The sequence below is a fragment of the Odocoileus virginianus genome, chromosome 4 (genome assembly GCF_023699985.2).
Source record: "Odocoileus virginianus isolate 20LAN1187 ecotype Illinois chromosome 4, Ovbor_1.2, whole genome shotgun sequence".
Lineage (NCBI taxonomy): Eukaryota > Metazoa > Chordata > Mammalia > Artiodactyla > Cervidae > Odocoileus > Odocoileus virginianus.
In genome coordinates this window covers 59,555,429-59,577,093 of record NC_069677.1, presented here as the reverse complement: position 1 = coordinate 59,577,093, position 21,665 = coordinate 59,555,429, and the positions used below count along the sequence as shown (strand labels likewise).

General features: G+C 50.8%; 1 protein-coding gene across 3 annotated transcripts; it reads left to right on the top strand.

Annotated features, from left to right (window-relative positions):
* The first annotated feature begins 37 nt into the window (after nucleotides 1-37).
* On the top strand, nucleotides 38-10,383 carry ZIC1 (Zic family member 1). 3 transcript variants are annotated; one of them, XM_070466612.1, is made up of 6 exons: nucleotides 38-148; nucleotides 318-491; nucleotides 3,029-5,189; nucleotides 5,509-6,885; nucleotides 8,309-8,472; nucleotides 9,187-10,383. In XM_070466612.1, the coding sequence occupies exons 4-6, from the start codon at nucleotides 5,904-5,906 to the stop codon at nucleotides 9,382-9,384; spliced, it is 1,344 nt and encodes a 447-aa protein (XP_070322713.1). In that variant the 5' UTR covers nucleotides 38-148; nucleotides 318-491; nucleotides 3,029-5,189; nucleotides 5,509-5,903; the 3' UTR covers nucleotides 9,385-10,383. The 3 variants fall into 3 exon arrangements, with proteins under 3 accessions (XP_070322713.1, XP_070322714.1, XP_020761217.1); XM_070466613.1 differs by lacking the exon at nucleotides 318-491; XM_020905558.2 differs by lacking the exons at nucleotides 38-148; nucleotides 318-491; nucleotides 3,029-5,189 and having other exon boundaries at nucleotides 5,196-6,885.
* Nucleotides 10,384-21,665: the final 11,282 nt, after the last annotated feature.

The following is a 21,665-nucleotide window of genomic DNA, read 5'->3' as shown; positions in this document are numbered from 1 at the left end:
TACCCCCAGTCCTGGCGGTCCTTTGTGCATTATAAACCCAAAGGCATGCAAACAAATGTTGCAGAGGCTGGACTTCAGGCGGGCAACTGGGACCGACCTTAGGCTGCTCCTGTAGCAGCTCCATCACCGGCCTGTGCATGGACCCTGGGTAAATATCTTCTCCTTTGGTTCATACTCTGACCCCACTTAGCAAGCCAGTCATCTTGCTGGAGGAGGGGTAAGAGAATCTAGGGGCTGTCCCTGGGCCCCTGGACCTCAGGTTCTTGCTAACCCAGGGATCTAAAAGCCCTGAAAATTCTCGGCTTGGCTTTCCCCAGATGGTTGCTCCTGACTTGTCTTCTCACCCCAGCCCTGGGCGCTGAATCACCAGCCGGAGCACAGCCTGGAAACTTACTAGACTCTGCCTTCCTTCCCTTGAGACAAGGACCGGGTGCCAATGAGCATCGGTAATTCATCGCGTCAGGGGAAAGCCACGAAAGTGGGGCCAGTAGGTACAGGCAAAAGGCATCATTTTTCTTTGCGGGGGAACACCAAGGCTGCACGTTGTGGGGTCGCCCTAGCAGGCTCCGGCCTGCCTAAGGTCAGAGGTCGTCTTCAGCCCGCTTCCCAAGCCAGCGACCTCAGTCCCCGAGCCTTCCCCGCTGCTCCACACTGATTACCCCGCAGGCGCGCCGGCAAAGGGATGCCCGCCTCTCGGCCACAGCTCAGCCAGCGGGGCAGGTGCAGAGCGGGGGGCGGGGCGGGGGGGTGCCTGCAGGATGCCTAGGAGCGTCCCGGCTAAAGGCAAAACGGCTCCCAGCCTCTGCCCGCGGTCTGCGCTCGCCAGCTGCACCCGGCACCTCCCGGGTTCCCCTCCGTCGGGCCCTCAGGCGCCAGGAAGTTGGGCTGCGAGGCTGAGTTGTGCGACGGCCTTGACTCATTCTTCTGTTCTCTAGAGGGAAAAGCTAGGGTTCCTCCAGCTAGGGGCTGAAGTCTGGGCGACCTCCGTGTGCCCAGAATAGAATCTGCGTTAGTGGGTCCCGTAAAGGACCAGCCTGGACATTGAACCGTCCCTTTGAATCGCCCCCCGCCTCCAAGCTGCCGGCGGCTAAAGTGGAAGGGTACGTGGTCCCTCTTCGCGGGTCGCTCTGAGGCCATTGCTGTCGGAAAAGGGGTCGAAATATGACCTTGAAATCCAAAGGGAGTTTGGATTTCACCTGCAGACAGTACAGGCTAAGTTGTGGCCCCTCCAACACCCCTTCTCCATTCCTAAGACCTCACTGGCTCCCAGCTGTCCCCACGGACTATTCATCAACTCCAAACTTTCCTATTAAACCTTTGGGACAGTGCTAGATTTCTTTCACAGTCTCTGTTCCCGCCCCATTTGTCCCTAATTTCTAGGGCCTCTAGATGTCTAGGGCAGTGCCGAGAACCCCAGATAGCTGCGGCCTTCTCCCTTGGGAGCTAGTCGTAGCCCTGGTTCGCATCCGGGAGAAAGCAAGCCAAGTGCCCATTCCACGGGCGGCCGGGCGAAGAGAGTGGATCCCAGCGGCCAGCGTCCCGAGGCAGGACCAGACCGCACCAGGGCGAGGATGCGGGCCCCGCAGCTGACCCAGCCGGCATCTCCCGGCAGGTTGGGGCGGAAAGGCTCCATCATCTTGCAGCCAGCCGGCCTAAGTCGGCTCCTTTGGCCCCGGAGAGGGGAAGCCGAGTCCTTCCCCGCCGTCCTGGGTGGGGGGTGGGGGGGCATGACGGAGAAGCTGCCTACAGGGGACCCCCTCCTGCGCGGGCCTGGGGGTGAGGGAAGCTCAGGGCCAGGACTCCTCTTCTGGTGCCAAAGGTGGGGCACCCGGGCGATTTACAGAGAGGGGAGGGAAGGCGGGCGGCAACGAGCTGCTCCTGGTCCGAGTGCAGTGGGAGCCCCATTCATCCCCCTTGCCCACCCCCCTCTGAGAAGAAGGGATGGACTCATCCCCAGCGTAGCCTCTCCGCGGAAGGGCCCCCTCCTCCCCTCAGTGTCAGTGGGGTGGGGCCTATACCCACAGTTGGGGGGCTAAGGGGGGGGGATGGGGAAAGACATCTAGCTGGGCCTTTTACCCCAGAGGGGTTTGGGTGCGTTCTACCTCGCGGCTGGGGGTACAGGTCCGGTCAGCTTGCCCCCCGGCCTCACGCACTTACCCCGCTCCACCTGTTGCCGGGATCGCCTCATTTCTGCACATCACTTTGGGGTGGCTGAGGGGGGACCACAGAACCCTCCAAGCCTCTCTTTTGTGGTTCCAGCGAGGCGGTCATCTTTCATTTCTCCTTTTCCAGCTTTCGGGGAGCAGTTAGGGAATGTATGATGAAGCAGAAATGAGCCGTCAGGATGATATTTTAATGGCTTATGTGTCACGTTGGTGCATGTGGCTTTGAACTGGAGCCGCTTGCGTTTCCTGCAGAGAGCGCCGCAAATCCCACTTGGTAACTTCTACAACCCACAACTTTTTTTTTTTTTTTCTCACATTCACTCTTAGTCTGTATATTTGGACGCGTTTCCTAAAAATACCCTCTTGTCAACGTCCCCCTTGGATATTCCACGGACTGGAGAGGAGAGGACTGACTTTCTTTTTTGTAGAATTATTTTCCCTCGTCCCCCCTCCCAAGCACTACCCTTCCCTCCTCAGTTCCCCTCCCTGTTTTTTCCTTTTTTTTGAAAGGCAGGCGAGGTGGGTTCAATATTTGTTCTCCCTGGTGAAAGCAGCAGAGCCTATAGAGAAAACTTCACCTTGCAGATAAGATTTTTATGACCACCGTGAGGCAGGATCCAAATTCCCCTTACAGGGAACAGAAAAGACTCTGAGTGGCTCCGCTATATCTCTTTTTGAACAAAGTGTATGGCAGTTAAAGAAGAAGAAAAAAAAAAAACCACCCTCAATCCCTTTGCCTCCATTCCCCATCCCAGTTCTACTCAAAGTTGGCAGGGAATTCCGGGGCTGCTGCACTCAAACTTGTTGCTGGGGACTGAACATTTGTTTTTGTTTTTTTTCTTTCTCAAATTTCTGTTTCCCAGCACAACAAGCTCAAATGCTCAGCCAGGTTCCCTCAGACACCAGGAAATCATCCCAACTAACAGAAGTCCAGTTTTGAGGCGGGAGAACCCAGGAAAAGAGCAGCTCAGCTCGCCAACCCCAAGCCGGAGTCTAGTTGGTGAAAAGACAGAAAACCAGAAAGGAGGAAAGGCCGACTCTGACCCTGCCTTCCTCCAGCCAGGGCAGTATGAGCAGACGGCTGGGCAAAAATATTCATTTTCATTTTCCTCTCGCCCAGGCACTGGTGAGTTTCCTAACGGGGCCGCCTGTGAAAGGATGAGTTGAGGTCTCTTTGTCTGAGAAAAGAGTTTAGGGCTCTGATTCAGCTGCAAAGAAGCCAAATGAAGTTAGAAACAAAGGGCAAATTGAAGGATTCCGACTCTTGGCTTTTTGTGTTTTCCTTACTAGAAAATAATTAGACCTAATGAATATGCAGACGCTTCTGCTAAATCCTCGGCCCGGGCTGCTGGGTTTTAAACAGAGCTGCGGAGAAATGCAACCTTCATCCCCCAACCCCCCGTAACTGCATGCATTTTTTGAAATGCATAAATGTTGCTCGCCTTAATTGATTGAGTCACAGGGATTTTTTCCCCTGCTTTTAAGTGCCATACTCCTCTACCTTTCAACAATCATTTTAATATATAGTCAATGGCTCTTTGTGGACGGGACAAAAAGCAACTACGCGCAGTTGTTGAATAGACTTTGCGCTGGGCAAAGACAGGTTAATCGAGGGCCGCATCGCGAAAACAAGCGAGTGTTGTATGTTTGCACTGAATCCAAATGTCTGCATTTTCCTAACTAAATCAAAGGGAGTGTTATTTCTTTTTCTGCTCACTCATCTGAAGGTAAGTAAATTTTCTCTGGCGATCAAAAGCCTGGTCGGCAACAAAGACCGCGCCCGCTTTTTCCACCGTCCTGGTGTGGCGAGTTGCGGAATTTCAATAACTGTGACAAGGGTGACTGATTTGTGAACTAGAAAAGGTTTGAATGTCACAAAATTTACATTGGTCCTATCTATCGGAGATTTAAATACCAAAAAAGTATTCGGGGATTTCTAGGGAGCTCTGGGCAATCCTGAAGAACAATGGCACGTTGGGAAATTTACAGTTTTACCTGAATGAAAGGGGCCCGGGTTGGGAACACGAGTGCAGAGGAAGGGGTTAGCGGGAGGGGCAGACACGGGAGACTAGGGAAAAGGGAGAAAAGAAAAGAATAACACAGGAAAGGAAAAAAGAAAAGTCGGCAATAATGTTTTTAATTTGCTTAAAAACAACAACAACAAACTTCAACCAGGAAAGTTAGAGCTCTGATCCCTGATCCACCTGAGCTTTTTTTTTCTTTTTTTTTCTGGGGAGGGGGTAGGGCACAAAAAGCCTGATTGATTTAATAACAGAGAAATCGAGGCAACCGCTCATCCTGAGAAATAACATTTCTTGGGAAGAGAGTGTGGAGTGCCTGTGTGCTCCCGAGATCTTAAATTATAAGCAGGAGGGGGACGAAGCAAGAGGGAAGCAAACTTCAAAAGGACCAAATAACAAAAGCCTCCTTTGCTTCCCTTCAAGGCGGGGACAGGGGGAAAGAAAGAAAAGAAAGTTGCTGAATCGGGACATTCTGGAAGTGCCTTAGCTGTGTTTACCAGCCCCATCCCCGCCTCCTGTTCTCGGAGACGCCCGAAGTCGCTAATCGCTCAGCTAAGAGCAGGTTTGCAGAAGGACAAGATAGAGAGGAGGGAGAGGGGTAAGAATAAAAAGAGAGAGAATGTATATAACCGCGAAAAGGAAAAGAAATCGTGGCAAATTTTTTTTTTTTCCATGAGAAGAGGGGAAAATTTGGCTAAAAAAAAAAGTTGCTACTCCTGGCAGCCCTGTTTGTCAAAAGGGGATGTCAAGCGCTTTACAATACCTGGGATTGATGAGGCGGGCGGGCCAATGAGCGGCGCGCGGCGCCTCGGCGCGCCCTCCGCCGGCGCGGCGGCTGCGGGCGGGGGGAGCGCCGGCGCACCAATGGGCGCCCGCGTCAGCGGCACGTGACGCCTCCCCCTGCTCCCATTCATCAAGGGGGGGACGGTGTCGTCCTTTCAATTCATTTATCTGGAGGAATGATTGCTGCTATCAGTCTCGCGCTCACCGCCCGGCTGAGGAGGTGAAAGTTTCTCCCCAGGAAGATAAACCGCAAAAGACAATATTGTGCATGATTTGCGCCTTTTCTTTGGTTTTTTCTTTCTTTCTTTTTTTCGCCCCCTCCCTTTTTTTTTTTTTTTTTTTGCAAAAAGCAGAGGGGGAAAAAGGAGAGTGAAGGAGCGAGGAGGCGAGCCTGATAGAAAGGAGAGAGAGAGAGAGACAGAGAAAAAAGAAAGGGCGAGGGGCTAGTGGAGAAGTGAGGAGGGGCGTGCGGAGCGAGGCGGAGAGACAGCGAGCAGTCGCGGCTCCGGCGCTCACATTCCTCTATGCTACAAATCCAGGAGGAAGTTTTTTTGGGGGGCTGAGATGCTCCATGCCTTTCCCCGGGCAGCCTTGACGCGGGGTCCTCTCGGCAGAGACTGAGCGACGAGAAAGTGAGAGCCGGGCCGGCGGGGTCCGGTCGGCGGGCGCCGGAGCCCGCGTTGCTCGCGGCCCGCAGCCGTCCGGCTTCCCTGCGCCTGGCCAGGCGGGCGCCCCGGCGCGCCGCGCCGCTGCCTGCGGGCTAGGACTTCGCGAGGTGGGTCGACTCCTCCTCCCTCCTCTTCTTCTTCCTCCTCTTCCTCCGCCTCCCGTTCCTCCTCCTCCACCACCACCTCCTCCTCCTCCTAATTTTCCCTCCTCGGCGGGCGAGGGTGGGGGGGGCGGGGGAGGCCGGGGCTCGCCCCGAGCAGCCACGATGCTCCTGGACGCCGGCCCCCAGTACCCCGCGATCGGCGTGACCACTTTTGGCGCGTCCCGCCACCACTCGGCGGGCGACGTGGCCGAGCGAGACGTGGGCCTGGGCATCAACCCGTTCGCCGACGGCATGGGTGCCTTCAAGCTCAACCCCAGCTCGCACGAGCTGGCCTCCGCGGGCCAGACAGCCTTCACATCCCAGGCTCCCGGCTACGCGGCTGCGGCGGCCCTGGGACATCACCACCACCCGGGCCACGTCGGCTCCTATTCGAGCGCAGCCTTCAACTCCACGCGGGACTTTCTGTTCCGCAACCGGGGCTTTGGCGACGCGGCGGCTGCAGCCAGCGCGCAACACAGTCTGTTCGCGGCTTCGGCCGGGAGCTTCGGGGGCCCACACGGCCACACGGACGCCGCGGGCCACCTCCTCTTCCCCGGCCTTCACGAGCAGGCTGCGGGCCATGCATCGCCCAATGTGGTCAACGGGCAGATGAGGCTTGGCTTCTCGGGGGACATGTACCCGCGGCCCGAGCAGTACGGCCAGGTGACCAGTCCGCGTTCAGAGCACTATGCCGCGCCGCAGCTGCACGGCTACGGGCCCATGAACGTGAACATGGCCGCTCACCACGGCGCCGGCGCCTTCTTCCGCTACATGCGCCAGCCCATCAAACAGGAGCTCATCTGCAAGTGGATCGAGCCTGAGCAGCTGGCCAACCCCAAAAAGTCGTGCAACAAAACTTTCAGCACGATGCACGAGCTGGTCACGCACGTCACCGTGGAGCACGTCGGCGGCCCGGAGCAGAGCAACCACATCTGCTTCTGGGAGGAGTGTCCGCGCGAGGGCAAGCCCTTCAAAGCCAAATACAAACTGGTCAACCACATCCGCGTGCACACCGGCGAGAAGCCCTTCCCGTGCCCCTTCCCGGGCTGCGGCAAGGTCTTCGCGCGTTCTGAGAACTTAAAGATCCACAAAAGGACGCACACAGGTACGGAAACGGCTGTCCTAGACAGCCCTCGGTTCCCTATCCCGGGCCTGGGACCCGCAATTCAAAAGTCAGCGGCGGGGGCGCACAAACCCGGCCTCGGTTGGGTCTGGAAGTCAGATTTCAGCAGACAGCGAAAGTGTGCTCTGGGTTTTAGTTTGAGGCTTGAAAGTCTAATAACGTATAGAGAAGGTTGGAGGAGAAGGATCTGGGTATATACATTTTAAAATAAGTTAAAAAAGGCCGGGAGAGCTAAGAGACAAACCGGCTTTGGTGAGCCCTTGGTGCGCGAGAAGCCGGGAGAGGTGGCTGGCGCCCGGCGGCGGTGGAGGCGGAGGCGCCAACCGCTTTAGCTGCAGGCAAATCTAAACGTTTGCTTCCAGCCAACATCCCCTCTCTACGCACCTTAGTGAGGACTTTGCTAAAGGGAGGAATTGAGGAAACTGGAGGAGATCGGATGAAGGGGCATAGAAACAAAAACAGAGAAAGAAAAGAGGGGGTGGCCGTGGTGAAAGCAAGTCAATCGGGCCTGTGGAGGCTTTTGAAGGTTTATGCATATTTAAAGAGCCCCGATTTTAATAATGACGTGTCTGTAAGTAGATTCGAGGAGTCGGGAGACTCGGCAGAAGGCGGAGAAGTCCTTTTTGTCAATTAGATTCTATGAGGACGTTTTCAAAACACCGAATACCTTGAGTTGGCCTTTAAAAATAAGGAGACCAGTCGGGAGCAGTTAAAAGTTCGCGGCGAGCTTAGGGCTGCAATCTGGGTCGGGCAGGCCGTTCTGGGCTTCTTGGGCCAACAAAGCCGGGAGTCCGGGCTGCTTCACAATTCTGGTGGGCCTGGGTGATTTCTGAGAATCGCGTGTGGAACTTGGCGTTTAACGCTTGAGTCAGAGAACTTGCAGTGCTGAGCTCTCGGCCCAGATTATCCTGTAAAATGTGTGCTTAGGAGGTGGGGTGGGGTGGGGGCGGCGACGGCGAAGAGGAGGGTGCGCAGCGTTGAGGAGGGGGTAGGGGGTAGGGGGAGGAGAGAAGAGCCAAACAGCAGGAGAATCGGCCCGGAATGTGAAAATTAGACATCGAGAGCTAGGTAGAAGCTTCCAGGAGTCGTCTGTATAGCCCCGGGCCTAAAGACCTGCAGCCAGACCTGCTGCTACTCTGGGATCTAAAAACCACCACCAATAATAATAATAATAATAATAGTAAAATCTGGATCTCATTGGATCGAGTTAAAATAGTCCAGATGTTTATAATTCCAACGCAGGTACATGATTTCACTAACGACCCGGGTCTTTGCGCTTGAAAAGTGCTAACCCTGAGCTGCTGGTTTTTTTCCTTTTTGTCTTTACTTTTACTATTTGTTTTTCTTTTTAAAGAGCCGCGGGGTTTGTTCTAATCAGACCTCTCTTTCTCGCCTTTCGCACCAGGGGAGAAGCCCTTCAAGTGCGAGTTCGAGGGCTGCGACCGCCGCTTTGCCAACAGCAGCGACCGCAAGAAGCACATGCACGTGCACACGAGCGACAAGCCGTATCTCTGCAAGATGTGCGACAAGTCCTACACGCACCCCAGCTCGCTGCGCAAGCACATGAAGGTAGTCGCCGCGCTCTCGCCGCCCGCCGTGTAGCCGGGAGCCCTCGCGGCTCTGCGGCCGGGGCCGGGCGGCGGGTGGCCGCTGGGCGGTGGCAGGAGCCTGCAGAAGCGGAGAGGCCACGATTCCTCTCTGCAGACTGCGCAGAAAGGGCGGGGGCTGGAGAAGGGGTTGCGGGTACCCACGGCCCTTCTAAATGTACTGTTCAATAATGAAAGTCAAAAGAAGCGAGCAGAGGCTGCGACGGAGGGGGAGCCAGGACACTCCCGGCGGGATGGTGCTGCCGAAGCTGCGGCCTCGGCGGCTTGGTTGGCAGCGCCTGCACGGAGTTGGGGTCTTGCACGCGGGCCTGAGCGCTGGCTCACCTACGCCTGAGCCGGCAAATTTCAGCGGTTGCTGGGGTGGGCGTGTGTGTGTGGGCACCATCTCGGGCTCTGGCCTCACATCCAGCCTCCGGCTTCCCAGATCTCTTTTCTTTTGTGAGTCGGGGCGGGGAGGGGGGTGCACTGGCCTTTCCCGGAGCCGGGTCTCTGCAGGCGGGGCAACCGACCCAAGTCCCACGGGTCGGGCCTCCCTGGAGTTCAAGGGGGTCCAGGGCTCCAGGGTGGGGGGGGTGGGGGGAGCTGGGGGCGGCAGGCAGCGCTCGGCCTTCAAGCTCCCTAAGCGGCCGCCGCGGCGGCTCTTTATCTCCGTAAAAACGCGACTTTATTCCCGCAGGTCCATGAATCCTCCTCGCAGGGCTCGCAACCTTCGCCTGCCGCCAGCTCGGGCTACGAGTCCTCCACGCCGCCCACCATCGTGTCTCCCTCCACAGACAACCCGAGCACCAGCTCCCTGTCGCCCTCCTCCTCCGCGGTCCACCACACAGCCGGCCACAGCGCGCTGTCTTCCAATTTTAACGAATGGTACGTTTAAAATCAGAAACAAAACACCAACAAAACCCTATTTGAGAGGCCGAGCACACACGCGCATCCAACACTAAGGGAAAGAACCCTGAACACGGAAACAGCACCCCCACCCCCGTCCTGTTTTTAATAAACCTGCCGATAGAGCCAGGACCGAGTCAGAGAAAGCACCAGACCTTTTCTTTTCTTCCTTTATTTGGGCAAAGGCTTGCTAGCCAACGGGTGGGAGGGTGGGCGAGGAGAAGGCGGCCGCCTGACCAAACGCCGCCAGCCCCGAGGGCCGGTTTCTCCTGGGAATCGGAACAGGCTCTCTGGGATTCGGCCTTTTTTTTTTTTTTTTTTGCTTTGCATTCTTGTAAATACAGAAATTTTAGCTTAAAACTGTACTGTTGGATTCTGTATATAGTTATATCTCGGTTGGAACGGGCGGGTGGGATCGTGGCGTTGTGGTCTTTGCATTGGGGGAGGGGGAGGGGCCGGGCGGGAGCGGGAGGGGGAGGGGAAGGGGGGTTGGGAGGCCGAAAGCCAACTGTTTGTACTGAATGGCCAGAATGTTCTAGTAAATGTGTACCAAAATGTGAATTACTTTGTACGATTACAGTCTCCACGTCGACCTAACAGAATATTATTGGTATTAATGTGCTTTTTTTGTATAAAGTGCAAACATTTCGTCCCAAAGTCTAAGTACCTTAGTGCAGTAAAATGTTGTTTCACGTCCTGTCAAGAATTCGTATAGTACAGCCTGGATCTGCGTGTCAAACTGTTCCATTTGTTTATGTAAAGTGATATTAAAAAAGATATAAACTATAACTGTCCAGTTGCTTTTGGCAGAAGATACAACCACATAATGTATATAATTCCTAGTTTCCATATTTATCCGCATGTAAAGGGCCGGTTTATTCATGTTACAGCTATTCAATATTTATGGCTAGAAGAACTCGTATGTACACTTTAGTTTCCAGAACTGTTTGGTAACCTTTCGTACCTTATTAAAGATTCTGAAATCTCAGTGATTGTGGTAGGAATTTCTTCTTCACCCCCAGCAACCTGCTGCCTCTTCTACCAGCCTTAGTGGGTCTCGGGAAAAGCTCACTAGTCTTCCCATTCTGTCATCGCAGGTCGTATAAACATGATAAATGAAAGCTACCCTGCTGGCTCTCCGAGAGGGTGTAATTAGTATTTATATCAAAATTTATGAAACAAATTTTCGGCCGCAGTATAATTTAAATGACCTTTGCAGACGTAGAATAACAACCATAAAAATAACAGAAATAGATTGCACAGGCGACATCAATATTAATGTAGGCGAATTGTCAGAAGCTCAGGGGCTGGATCTGCAGCTTTGCAAATGAACTTGCAGGCTAGGGTTCCGCTGTCCCCCAAATTAAATTCCCCCAGCTGAAACCAAGTTGCAGATTTACAATATCATATTTTAAATTGCCGTCTTCAATTAAACCATTTATGGCCATAACTAATTTTCAGGATATCGACGCATGCTTTTCCAGGCCTGCCTTCTTTGTACAAAAGTAAACGTCCATAAAGCGTTTTACTTATATTTCTTCAAACGTGATGCTAATTTAAATTAATTACCTCCTATGATATGTTATTATTCCTATAATTTTGCCACTGTTATTAGTTCTCTCAAAAATACATCTAGGGAAGAGAATTATTTTATGTAATTTGATTATCTTTCTCTTTTATTTATTTCTCATTTACTTAAGAAATTCGTTCCATTGGCTGGCGTTGATACAGTAAATTTGTAAATGAGGAGACAATATAAAAAATCTAAATTACTTGTGCTTAATGACTGTAGCAGAACGCCTTTTCTCTAAATCAGATTGTCTTTCTTGCAGTTTAGTTTGATAGATTTGCAAGCTATGCTGCTGCCTCGAAGTTAGCTGCACTGGTAGGAACGCAAGCTTCTTTGTCTCTGGTTGTAGCTTGCATGATCGCCCCATTAAGCAGACAGCGTAGCTGGAGATCACAAATCAGGGTCTTGGCTGTAGCTGCAAGGGTGTGGATGGGTCAGAGCTGGAAGTAGAAACTGACCTCACTGGAGGCCAGGAGGAACCCAGACTGGGATGTTTAATATACTGTGTGTATTCAGAAGTCACAGGCCATACTGACTCTGAGAATGAAAGCAAGAGGGAAAAACCCTCAAGAGTATAAGAACCCCTTAAAATACATCTGTTCCAAAGAATACCTTCAACCCATTACAAAGTCAAAATGTTAAATTCTCTTAAATTTTGGGGGGCTTTTCCTTTCGTTGCTTGCTCTTTGTCACTTTTAGTCAACAGAATTTTATTGGGTAAGGAGGGGATTTGCTACACTTTCTGCAGCACATCAAAACACTAGAGCTGGTGGTGTTTAACTTAAAAAACAAATGTTACTGTGATCTGTGAGAGTAGATGTCAACCTTCCATGAAAAGAGCGCCACCTTGCAAGGTTTGGTGAGATTTAAGGAAGCTGGAACACCTAAGCAGGAATTGCTGCTGGTTCTGAAGTTTTGTGCGAGTACAAGCTGGGCCCCAATGGCTTTGGAGGTTTAAAACTGACTGACAACATAGTATTGAAGTGACTCCAGACATTAGGCCCAATAACTAATAAACCTAGAAAGAAGAATAAAAATAGCTCAACTTTCTAAGAAGAAAAAGTAAGCGCCTCAATAAATAATCCTTTTCTTTAGAGATCAGAATTTCTGGGAGCCTTATATAATTATAATATTCATAGTAATAACAGTACTTTTGTAACTTTGTTAGGTTGTTGACATTTAAGAAGATAGTCAGTGATTGAATTTTTTCTTTGACTATTCCTGAAAACAATTTACCTCAATTTTTAAAATATAAATGTTTCATTATTTGTTATATACCTGATACACTTTTAAACTTTAATAATATAGTATAATAATGAAATATCATACTGTGATATATGAGTTAAATAGGATATTTTTAAGATAAATTTTAGGGACAAATATTTACTTCACAACTACTTCATAGTGTAAAAAATTTTTTTTTAAGACATTGAAGGTCAAATAATTTTTTTAAGAAAACCACAAAACCATTTGAGGAGTACTGTGTGTGTGAATAATCACTCCCACCAGAAGGAATTTTTCTAGTAGCAGCCAATATTTATGTCAATTCCTCTTATGCATTCTCTTTTCTAACACTTATCACAAAGAAAAAGTCATTAATGATGTAGGTTGCCTAAAATAATGCTTCATACTTAAATGTAGTCTATTATTTTGCTGGTACCTTTAATGTCTGCTTCTTGAGATGTATTCTTCATACTTTTCTTCATGGGCTATTAGGTTTTGAAATACATGAATGTGAACAGCGAAATACATTGTTAGACCCTATTTAGCAGGAGCTGAAGATGCTGCAAATGGCTGGTTTCTGTGTGTAGCTGTGGATTTTGATTTAGGCAGAAAGTCGTCCTGGTTCATATTTTGACTGCATTGTATTCTGTTACTGTCAAATGATAAGAACAGCTAACAAGTTATTAAAAAGTTATATTGTGTCAAAACAAAAAATGCCTGAGTACAAGCAATCATATTTGAGAAATGAAGAGAAATGAGTTGTGGTATGTGTGTGTGTACATTTATAGAGTAAGCATGTAAATATGCAAGCACCATTTATGTGGGGGCTAAGTAATTTTCAAACATTTCAGGTCCTTTGTTTTCTTCTTCAAAAGCTACCCCCAACTGCTTTAAGCATTTGCAGCTGATGATTTTGATTTTTTAAAGTCAAGCATTCAAGTTAACCTTTAAGAAGCAAGCCACCTCCAAAAGAAAGATGTAACCTTTCAATTGCCCATATGCTTATCATTTTTTTTCTTTTTCCTTTTTTTTTTTCGCTTCAGCTGACAATGAAAATAACACTAACCTTCTTTGCTGATGGACCTGGCATTTAGCTGTTTTTATTTGTTGATGGGGAAGTTTTCTCAGAACTTTTGAAGTCTGGCAACAGAAGGAAATTCCCTAAATACCTTACCCAGCCTAGACGCCTTCCCGATGCTCCCTTTTCAGGTCAGACTGTCGCCAGCGTCCTGGAACCCGTGGGAACCGGTGCTGGCGGGGCTGGTACCTGAGCATATGCTTTTCAGGAAGCAGCCTGGGGAGGCCATGGCCGTTAAAGAGCATCAGTTTAGATCGGGCTGCGGAGGAACTCGCTCTGTGTGGTTTGGCAAAATCAAAATGAAGGTGCTGAGCTTGTGCCTTTGACTATTTGTGAGCTAGGTATGATGTCAGCAGATTCCCAACTCACTTTTCTTTCTTTTTTACGACTCAAAATACTAATTACAAATTTATCTTCTCCTGTCTGGGTATAGCGTTCTCCTTGTTCCTAGCATCAAATGTTGTTCTTAAAACAATGTGTTCATATAAGGAAAACAAAGTCTTCGTTGTTTTCATAAAATTTGCCACAGTTGATATCACTCTCTAGTTTTAGAATTCTTTAAAATAGAGTGACAGTGGAAAGATTTATGTTATCTATGCCAGGCAAATCACTAAAGGTTCATATTACTCCGTTGTATTTTTTTTTCAACTTTTTACCAACCCATTCACCATCAGTAGTATGTACACATTTAAACTGGTTATATATACAGAATGAAAGATTTTATGGGGGTGACTATAGAGCAATCTCTTTTTTTCAAATGGTAATCACTAGTTTGGGGCTAGAAATAAGAAAAAAAATGTTAATAACTTCCTATAGCACGTCACATTTGAGCCTTTCCCTCAAAATTTTTTGCAACTATAATGGCATAATATTAAAAAAAATAAGGGAAGTGTTCTCTATTTATCTATGCAAGGCTGCTTCACTCCAGAATGTCTCACCAAGCAAGAGGAAACACGATCAGGCCAAACAAACAAGGGGCTATTTTTACCATGCAAACTGAATTCTGGCATTAGTTCCTAACGTTTATTTCCACTTTAGAGCAAGGACCTAAAACAGTATGAAGTTGCCAATTGATGCTATACCGGTGGGTTTTTCAAGAATAAGAAACTGACTTTAGCTATCTAGTATGTAAAAAAACATTGCTTGGCAATAATACTAGAGACTTACCATTGTCTGTCAATTGTCCACAGAAGTTTGGCTGTCTCTGACATAGCGGGTGTACTTTGTAAGTCTATGCGTAAGAATTCATGGGTTGTGAAACTTGCACAGTGATATTTTCACCTACAGCATACACAAGAATCAATTATTAAGCGTGGATATAAACAGATGGGAATGCTATCTTAAAAAAAAAAAAGACATTCAACGGCTAGCGACTTTAGCAGACTTTAAAAAAGTATGATTATTTTACATCTACTTTTGTGTAAAAATCCCCATTAAGCTACAGAAAACATAAGGAGAAAAAGAAGGTCAGAGAAGCTCACATCCTAACTCCTTTAAACATTTTTTTCTGTCTATGCGGGAAAATCCTAGCCTCTGGCAAAGAAAACTGAAAGTTGTGGAGGAAGGTAAAACCACGAAAAAGGATCGGGGTGGGTGAGTCTGTGAGTCAAGGAAGATTTTTGTCCTGGAGAATTTCTTGAAAACATATAGACAGAGGCTTTGGAGGTGAGTCTGTGGTGGTGGGATAGAGCATCAGGGCTTCCCCACAGCACCTCCACCGAAGGTCTGGCGGTCAGCGTTTGACCGGCCCCCTTCGCCACCCTGCAACGGGGCGACAGGCTTTCCAAGTCACTGCCGCCGGCTGGGGCTGGGGCTGGGAGAGTAGTGCGCATGCGCGGCCCGCGACCCGCGAGCCCACGTGCTGATGAATATGCATGAGGCGTCCCCCGCCCACGCGGGCCGCCGAGGAAACAGCTCTGAGGCTTCGGCCTGCGAAAGCCTGTGGCCTGGCTGCCAAAGTAGTGCGGCGAGGAAGCTGCACGTGTTTGTTTTGAAACCTCGCGGGTTTAAGTGAGATCACCAAGCCAGGCAGACAGCGTAGGCTCCGGCAGTCGGGTGGGCCGTTCAGTTTCCCCTTCTTTAGAGACCGCCCCGGTGGACCACGAACCATGCCGTTTGGAAGCGGTCCTCCTCCTGTCCCCTTCCAGGGAGCTGGCATCATGGCTGTTCTGACACCCCTTCGCCCCTTGGAGAATACGTCCCCTCCAGTTACCTGACCTTGTCCAGTCACAGACCCACGCCTGAGATGGTGGGCAGGGTACTAAGGGTTTTCCTACCACCCACCCTCTTTCTTTGCTCTGACCCAAGCCTGTCTTTGTCTTTCTCCTCCTTTCCTTTCTCTCTCCGGGTTCCCAGTCCCTACCGGCTCATCTGGTGGGCTGTCAGCCCCTTGTTTGTGAACAGCTGCTCTAAGGTTTTCACTCGACCCTTCCCAAATAAGACGTCCGCTTACACACGTTTAAGAGCTGGTGTAGTCCTATTAAGCTCAGCAGTAGCCACGGGTGGAGGAAGCACTCTGTCCAGGAGAGCCGCAAAGTGTGGGGTTTGGGGAGAGAAGCCCAGAGTTCAGCTGCTGGGCTATTGCTTTGCTTTCCTGGCGACGTCCTTTGGGTTCTGCACTTTGCATGATATTTTGCGGCCAATGTGCTGACATTCCAGAGCGAGTGCATAAACTGTCTGGTGGAGTGACCAACACTTGTAAGCGAAGGGGAGGGGTTGGCGCGCCCCTGGGTTCCTCCTTCCTCACACCGGTGTCCATGGAGTTAGGCTTTTGAGTGTTTCGGTCAAAAATCCTAGGTTCCATGACATCAGAAAATGGCTCCCAGACAGGTCCCAATCCTCTTCTGAATTTTACTTTCAAGTAGAGGCAGGCCCATTCCATGGGGTCCACTCCTCTTGCTCCCCTCACTGCCAACAGGAGAGGCCTTTTATCACTGCCCGGTTCTCAGTGCAGCTAACCAAGAGCCAGCTTCACGCCTGCCAGTTCTGAGATCCCGGCGCCATAGCATCATTTCACCTGGCAGCCGTCACTAGCCAAGTCTTCAGCTTTGAAACTGGAGGTGCAGCAAAGGGAGTTTGGAAACGTTCCTGCTAGGAAAAGGGCTACCCGGAGGCCTCCGAGTCTCGGGTCTCAGAGCTAAATAACATAGGGGTGGCTGGATTAGAGCTGCCGGGCACCTGGGCCCGGGGAGGCCTGGCAGAAGTCAGCCAACCTGGATCGGAAAGGGGTTGCCGCATCAGAGTTCTCTTGTTCGAGGTCCGGGGAGGACAGTGCACCCATCGTCTATTTAGAGGAGAAGAGGCCCTCGATATCCCCGAACCTCCGTTACAAGGGCCACCCCACAGGAAACTCCTTCCGATTTGGGTCCCTTTGTGTTTTAATATGTTGGGGGGAGGGTGCAATTTTAACTCTTAACTCCACGCTAATTATGAAGACCTGTGTCAGCTCATTCTAAGCAGAAAGCTCAAACCCAGCGTGGGTTCCTGCGTTCTTGCCCCAAAGGCCAAGACCCAAAGAACCCTTTTCATTTGGCTTGGGGCTAGAGGGGAGGAGGGGCGGGAACGAGAGCGGGCCCGGGTCCGCGAGCCGGCCGCCCTGCGTGGCGGACTGGTCCGGCTTCCTTGCTTGGCCGCCAGCGTCCGTGCGGGCGACGCGGTTGCCCTCTCCGGGCCAGTGAGTTGGGGACGCCCCTTCCCCGCCCCCGGCGCCCCCAGCGCCCCCGGGGTCGGCGCCAGAGACCCGGCGGCCCGCAGGCTCTGACTTGAGGCGGCGAGGCGGGCTCTGGGGCCTCCCCGGGCCAGGCCGAGTTTAGCCTGAGGCGGCGACGGCGGGGGACGCGGGTCAGGGCCAAGGAGCCGGGGACCCCAAGCGGACAGGCGCTGTCTTCCCCTCCCCCGCCCTCCGGCCAGCCCCAGTCCCTGCCCAAGCTGCCTGTCTCCGGTAGGACTGACCGTCCGCCCGGCCTTACTTGGCTGCCCACCTTGCCCGCCATCTAGACACCAGATCCGGTAAGTCGCGTTCTGCCCTCACCCCGCCCCGCCACCTTCCTGGCGGACTCCGCGGGCGGCGGCGTGTGCGCGCGAGCCGCCGGGGGCGCGCGCCCAGGACTTGGGCCCCCGCGGCTGGTGCGCGTGAACACACAGCGCCCGGGGCAGTCCGAGGTGTCGCTGGGCGCCCCTATGAGGAGGCGGCGGGCGGGGGTCCAGCCTCGCTCCTCCGGGTCCTTTGTCCCTGTGGACACCCACTAAAGTATCTTTTAAGATTAAGCTTTCTGCTGGTCTCCAAAGTGTGTGTGTGTGTGTGTGTGTGTGTGTGTGTGTGTGTTGGGGAGGGAAGCAGGGGGAGGAGAATTGCCCCTTGCCCTAAGCAGTTTCTAATTCCTGAGGTCCCCAACAAAGTTTACTCATGATTTCCATTCGAATGTTGTGAAGTTATTATCATTACTATTTCAAGTGAAGATTTCTGAGAGTCACAGCTTCTCAGATATACGTGCCTCTGGAGGGCATTTCGACAATTACCTTGTCCACTAACTCCTCTCCCTTCCCACTGGAAAAAAAATAAACTTAATTTTTCAGTAGTTGCCTTAGGACACGTCGTTTACAAGTCCCTAATGTGAGGGAAGAAGGGAAGAAAGAAAAACAAGCTGGGCATTTCTCGTTGGGACTCCGCGTGCTCGCTTACTGAAACGTGAGCGAGGGATTTTGGGGGGAGGGGAGGCAGGGCGCTGGGAGAGTGCTTTGGAACCGCGCTGCCCCGGTGCACGGGGCTGACCTTTGGCTGACACGGCCTCGGAGCGGGCCGTTCGTTAACGAGGATTTGATACATTAGACATCCGAGCTGGGCGTGTAAACCCACACTCTGAATCCAGATTTCGCTCAAATTAGTGTACGAGGAAATGATCTTTTTAAGTCCTGAGGCTTAACCAAGTGTCAAGAGGGCCGACTGCTGCCTGGAAAGGGCAGCGAAAGACACTGGACAAATGGCACATTCACTGCTCCTTAAAAAACACACAAAATCAACCCCCAAATCATCAGAAAAATTTCCGAAATCCTCCAAGTCGCTACTTTTAAGTGATGCTTATAAATAAAGCTGATCATCTCGTTCTCGTGAATTCTGTTGTATTAATTCCTAACACGAGGCAAAGCTGTGAAGACAGTGTCACACATATGTATATATATGTGTGCATGGAAATATATACACATATATGATATATATGTAATACACATTTATATAATTTTTCCCTCATTAATCACGAGATGTTAGAATGTGACAGTTCATTTCTGCTAGGCAGTGGGCCACATATGGAGGGGAAAGTCAGATTTTAAAACCGTTTCAAAGTTGACGCGTCTCGATTTAATTTGGTTCCACTCGTATCCAGATTTCGGGGCCCATCAAGGGAAGACAGGCTGGCCACTGGGATCCCGGCCTGGCGCGCGGCCGCGGAACCTGCAGCTCTCCAGGCTCACGGATGAGACTGAAGTTGGGGACTTGACTGTGACAGTGGAATAGGAGGCCAGTTGGAGGCTGCAGCGGCTCCCGCGGTATTTACTGACTTTGGAAAGGTGTGATTTTATTAAAGCTGACAATAGAGCTCCAACATTAAAAAAAAAAAAAAAAAAAAACCCCTAGAAAATGTTTTTCTCCTCTTTCTCCCAAAAGCTGAGCCCGTGAAATGCTCTGAATACGAGAGTGGGGGGAGAAATTCGCTCCTGCGCGAGTTCCCAGCCATTGTTAGGGTGGAAAGGGGAGGAGGAATCTGTGCCCCGCGCCCTGCAAAGGCCGATTTCCCTCAACTACCAGCCTGGGGGAGGGTCGCGGCGGCCGTGGCAGTTTTCTACACCTGAGTGTTGGCTTCTGCCTCAGGCTTTTGCTGGGGCTGCGCAGGGGCGGTTCCTGGAACCAGAATTTATTAGGCGAAGCAATTTTTGGCCTCCAGTTTTTGCTCTGGGAGCCTGCCTCCAATCCCCTCTCTCCTCTGAGTGTGGATAAAAAGATGGAAAATTAAACGAGAAAGGCACCTACTATCATGAAAAGAAAGAGAGTTTCAAAACAAGGATGCTAGGGGAGAGAAATGATTCTCCCAGACCGACGATGAAGAAATGCAGACGGGCCCAGGAGAGGTGCAGGATTTGCTCCAGACAGAGCTCTGTAGACCGAGTCCCACGCACAGGCTGACAGGCTCGCGTGTCCCCAGCCTTTAGGGTCAGAGCAGCTGAGCGGGCGGAACACTTTTCTGGATTCAGGCTCTGCCCCTCTTTGGAAAAATCACACCTCTGCACAATCTTGAGAACGCCCAAGGTTTGGGAGGGTTACAAAAGCTGGCCTTACGGTGAACAGGAGAGTAGGGGAAGAAGGCAAGGTCGCGAGTGGAAGGAGAGAGCAGAGTTTGCTTCAAGATCGAATTCATTTTTCCCCGGGGCGGGTCCCAGCACATCTTTATTCCCCAGGTTTGGAGCGTCAGCAGCCGGTGCTTGGGGGAGAAACTCTCCGGATCACCAACTGCCAAGTTGTGTCAAGTTTGAGGTGGAAAAACAGTGGGAGTGTTTCATTTTAAGGTCCACTTCTGGAGTCAGTGGAAACCTTCTAACGTTGACTTGTATAAAGAGTGGAAGGAAGGAAGCCCCTGCAGCTTGCAGACTTGCCTGGAGCTTCTTTGGCCCGCTTGTCTAGACCGCCCACCCGCGCCCAGCCCCGGGCGTCTCCGCGGGCGCTGGGGCCTCCGCACGCGGTGCCGCGTCTGGGCGCCCGCGTGTGCTCGGAAGCGGACGCCGCGGTTCTGACTGCGGCAGGACTTTCCGGCCAGCGCCAGGGCTGCCCCGTGGGCCTCTTGGGGGGTGCCTCGGCCGTGACCCGGGCCCCCTCCCCGCAGCCCCCCGCGGCCCCGGGCCTGGCCGCCGCAGGGGCCGCCCTGGGCCTGACGCGGGCAGCCGGCCGTGACGTCAGGGGCTCCGGCGGCCCGAGCCCCAGCCCGGCCCGGAGGCGCGCGGCGCGGGCGTCAGGAACGACCAGACGCCAGAGGCTGCAAGGGGAGCCCAAGGTTTTTCAGGAGGCAGCTGACTTTGAGAGTTATACGTGTGTGTGTGTATCGTGTGTGTGTGTATCGGTGTGGGTGAGCGAGAAAAGAAAAGGGGGGAAAAAGTGGAGTGAGCAGCAGTGACTCGGTTTCTCAAAGCACAGTCAGCAACTTCTCCCCTCGGCGTCCGGGCCCGCCCCTGCGTGCGCCCTGCCGCAGCGGTGGGCTCCTCACTTTGTAGCTGGTTTGGCAAATTTTCGGTGGAAGCGCCAGCATTTGTTCCTTCGGGACTCGCATCGACAACTTCCCTGTAGATTCAAGCTTGAGAAGCTTAATTATCTCCAGAACCCAAGGGAGTGAGGTCGGGTGGGCATTGCGTCCTAAAAATGGACCTAGGATGTTCGTATCACCCTTTCCATTTGGTTAGATCTTCAGCCAGAGATCTGATATTATTATTGTTGTTGTTGAGTAAAAAGGAGGGGGACCCCACATACACCGATAGGGTCAACATAAATGAATAGTGAAGTTCGGTATTAGCAACGAAACCTTTCACTGGTAACGTCAAAAGCAGCTTTCCTTTTGCCCTTTGTTTTAAAAGGAATTAGGCATGCAATGTCTAGCTCAAAATAGAATTTTAAGCGGTAATAACTTCTTCAAAATCGCACCAATTCTTGGTTCTAGCTCTAAAACATTTTCAAAAATCCCTTCGAGGATCACTGCCGAGTAAACACAGGCAGGGTCACTGTGAGGCATATTCTCTCTCGGGCCCTTCTCTACAAAGGGAACAAATTTAGTGTAATATGATAAATTCCACAGGTGATAGTGAACTGATTTTCTGGAAAAAAAAAAAAAAACAAAGTGAACTTAAACTAAAACCCCACCTAAATTAAAATTTTTATGTAAATGGGAACAATAATAGACAAATTCAAACGTCTGAAATATTATCTTATTTGCCATAAATTTCCTCAAAATTGGCTAGTTGAATTAGCCATTTGGAAGATCCTGAATATAAAAATAAAACTCACATATATCACTGCATATGTCAGTAAATAGCTCTCACAAATATAAAATTATCTTCATACATGTGAATACAGAATGCATCTAATAGTACCCAGAGTCAGAACACAAAGCCTCTCTAGTTATATCTATAGGAGGTAAAAATATCCTGAAAAGTTAATTTGTTAGAGTTTCACTGACAGAAAAAGAATGAACTGAACTTTAGTTTTTCTTTTGAAACTTTTAGAACCCTATAGGCAACTTTTGATTCAGATCTGATGATGACCATTTTATTCTGAAATCAGTAATTTATTTTGAGCCAATAATTATATGATAAACATTTAACAAGTATATACTGATTTCTCAGAAGAGACCTAGTTCATAAAAAT

Bases quoted from the DNA above. Each gene is read 5' to 3' on its own strand.
- ZIC1 (XM_070466613.1), top strand. From the start codon at position 5,904: ATGCTCCTGGACGCCGGCCCCCAGTACCCCGCGATCGGCGTGACCACT. The intron at 6,886-8,308 runs GTACGGAAACGG...CTTTCGCACCAG, and splicing joins CCACAAAAGGACGCACACAG to GGGAGAAGCCCTTCAAGTGC. The intron at 8,473-9,186 runs GTAGTCGCCGCG...TTATTCCCGCAG, and splicing joins CGCTGCGCAAGCACATGAAG to GTCCATGAATCCTCCTCGCA.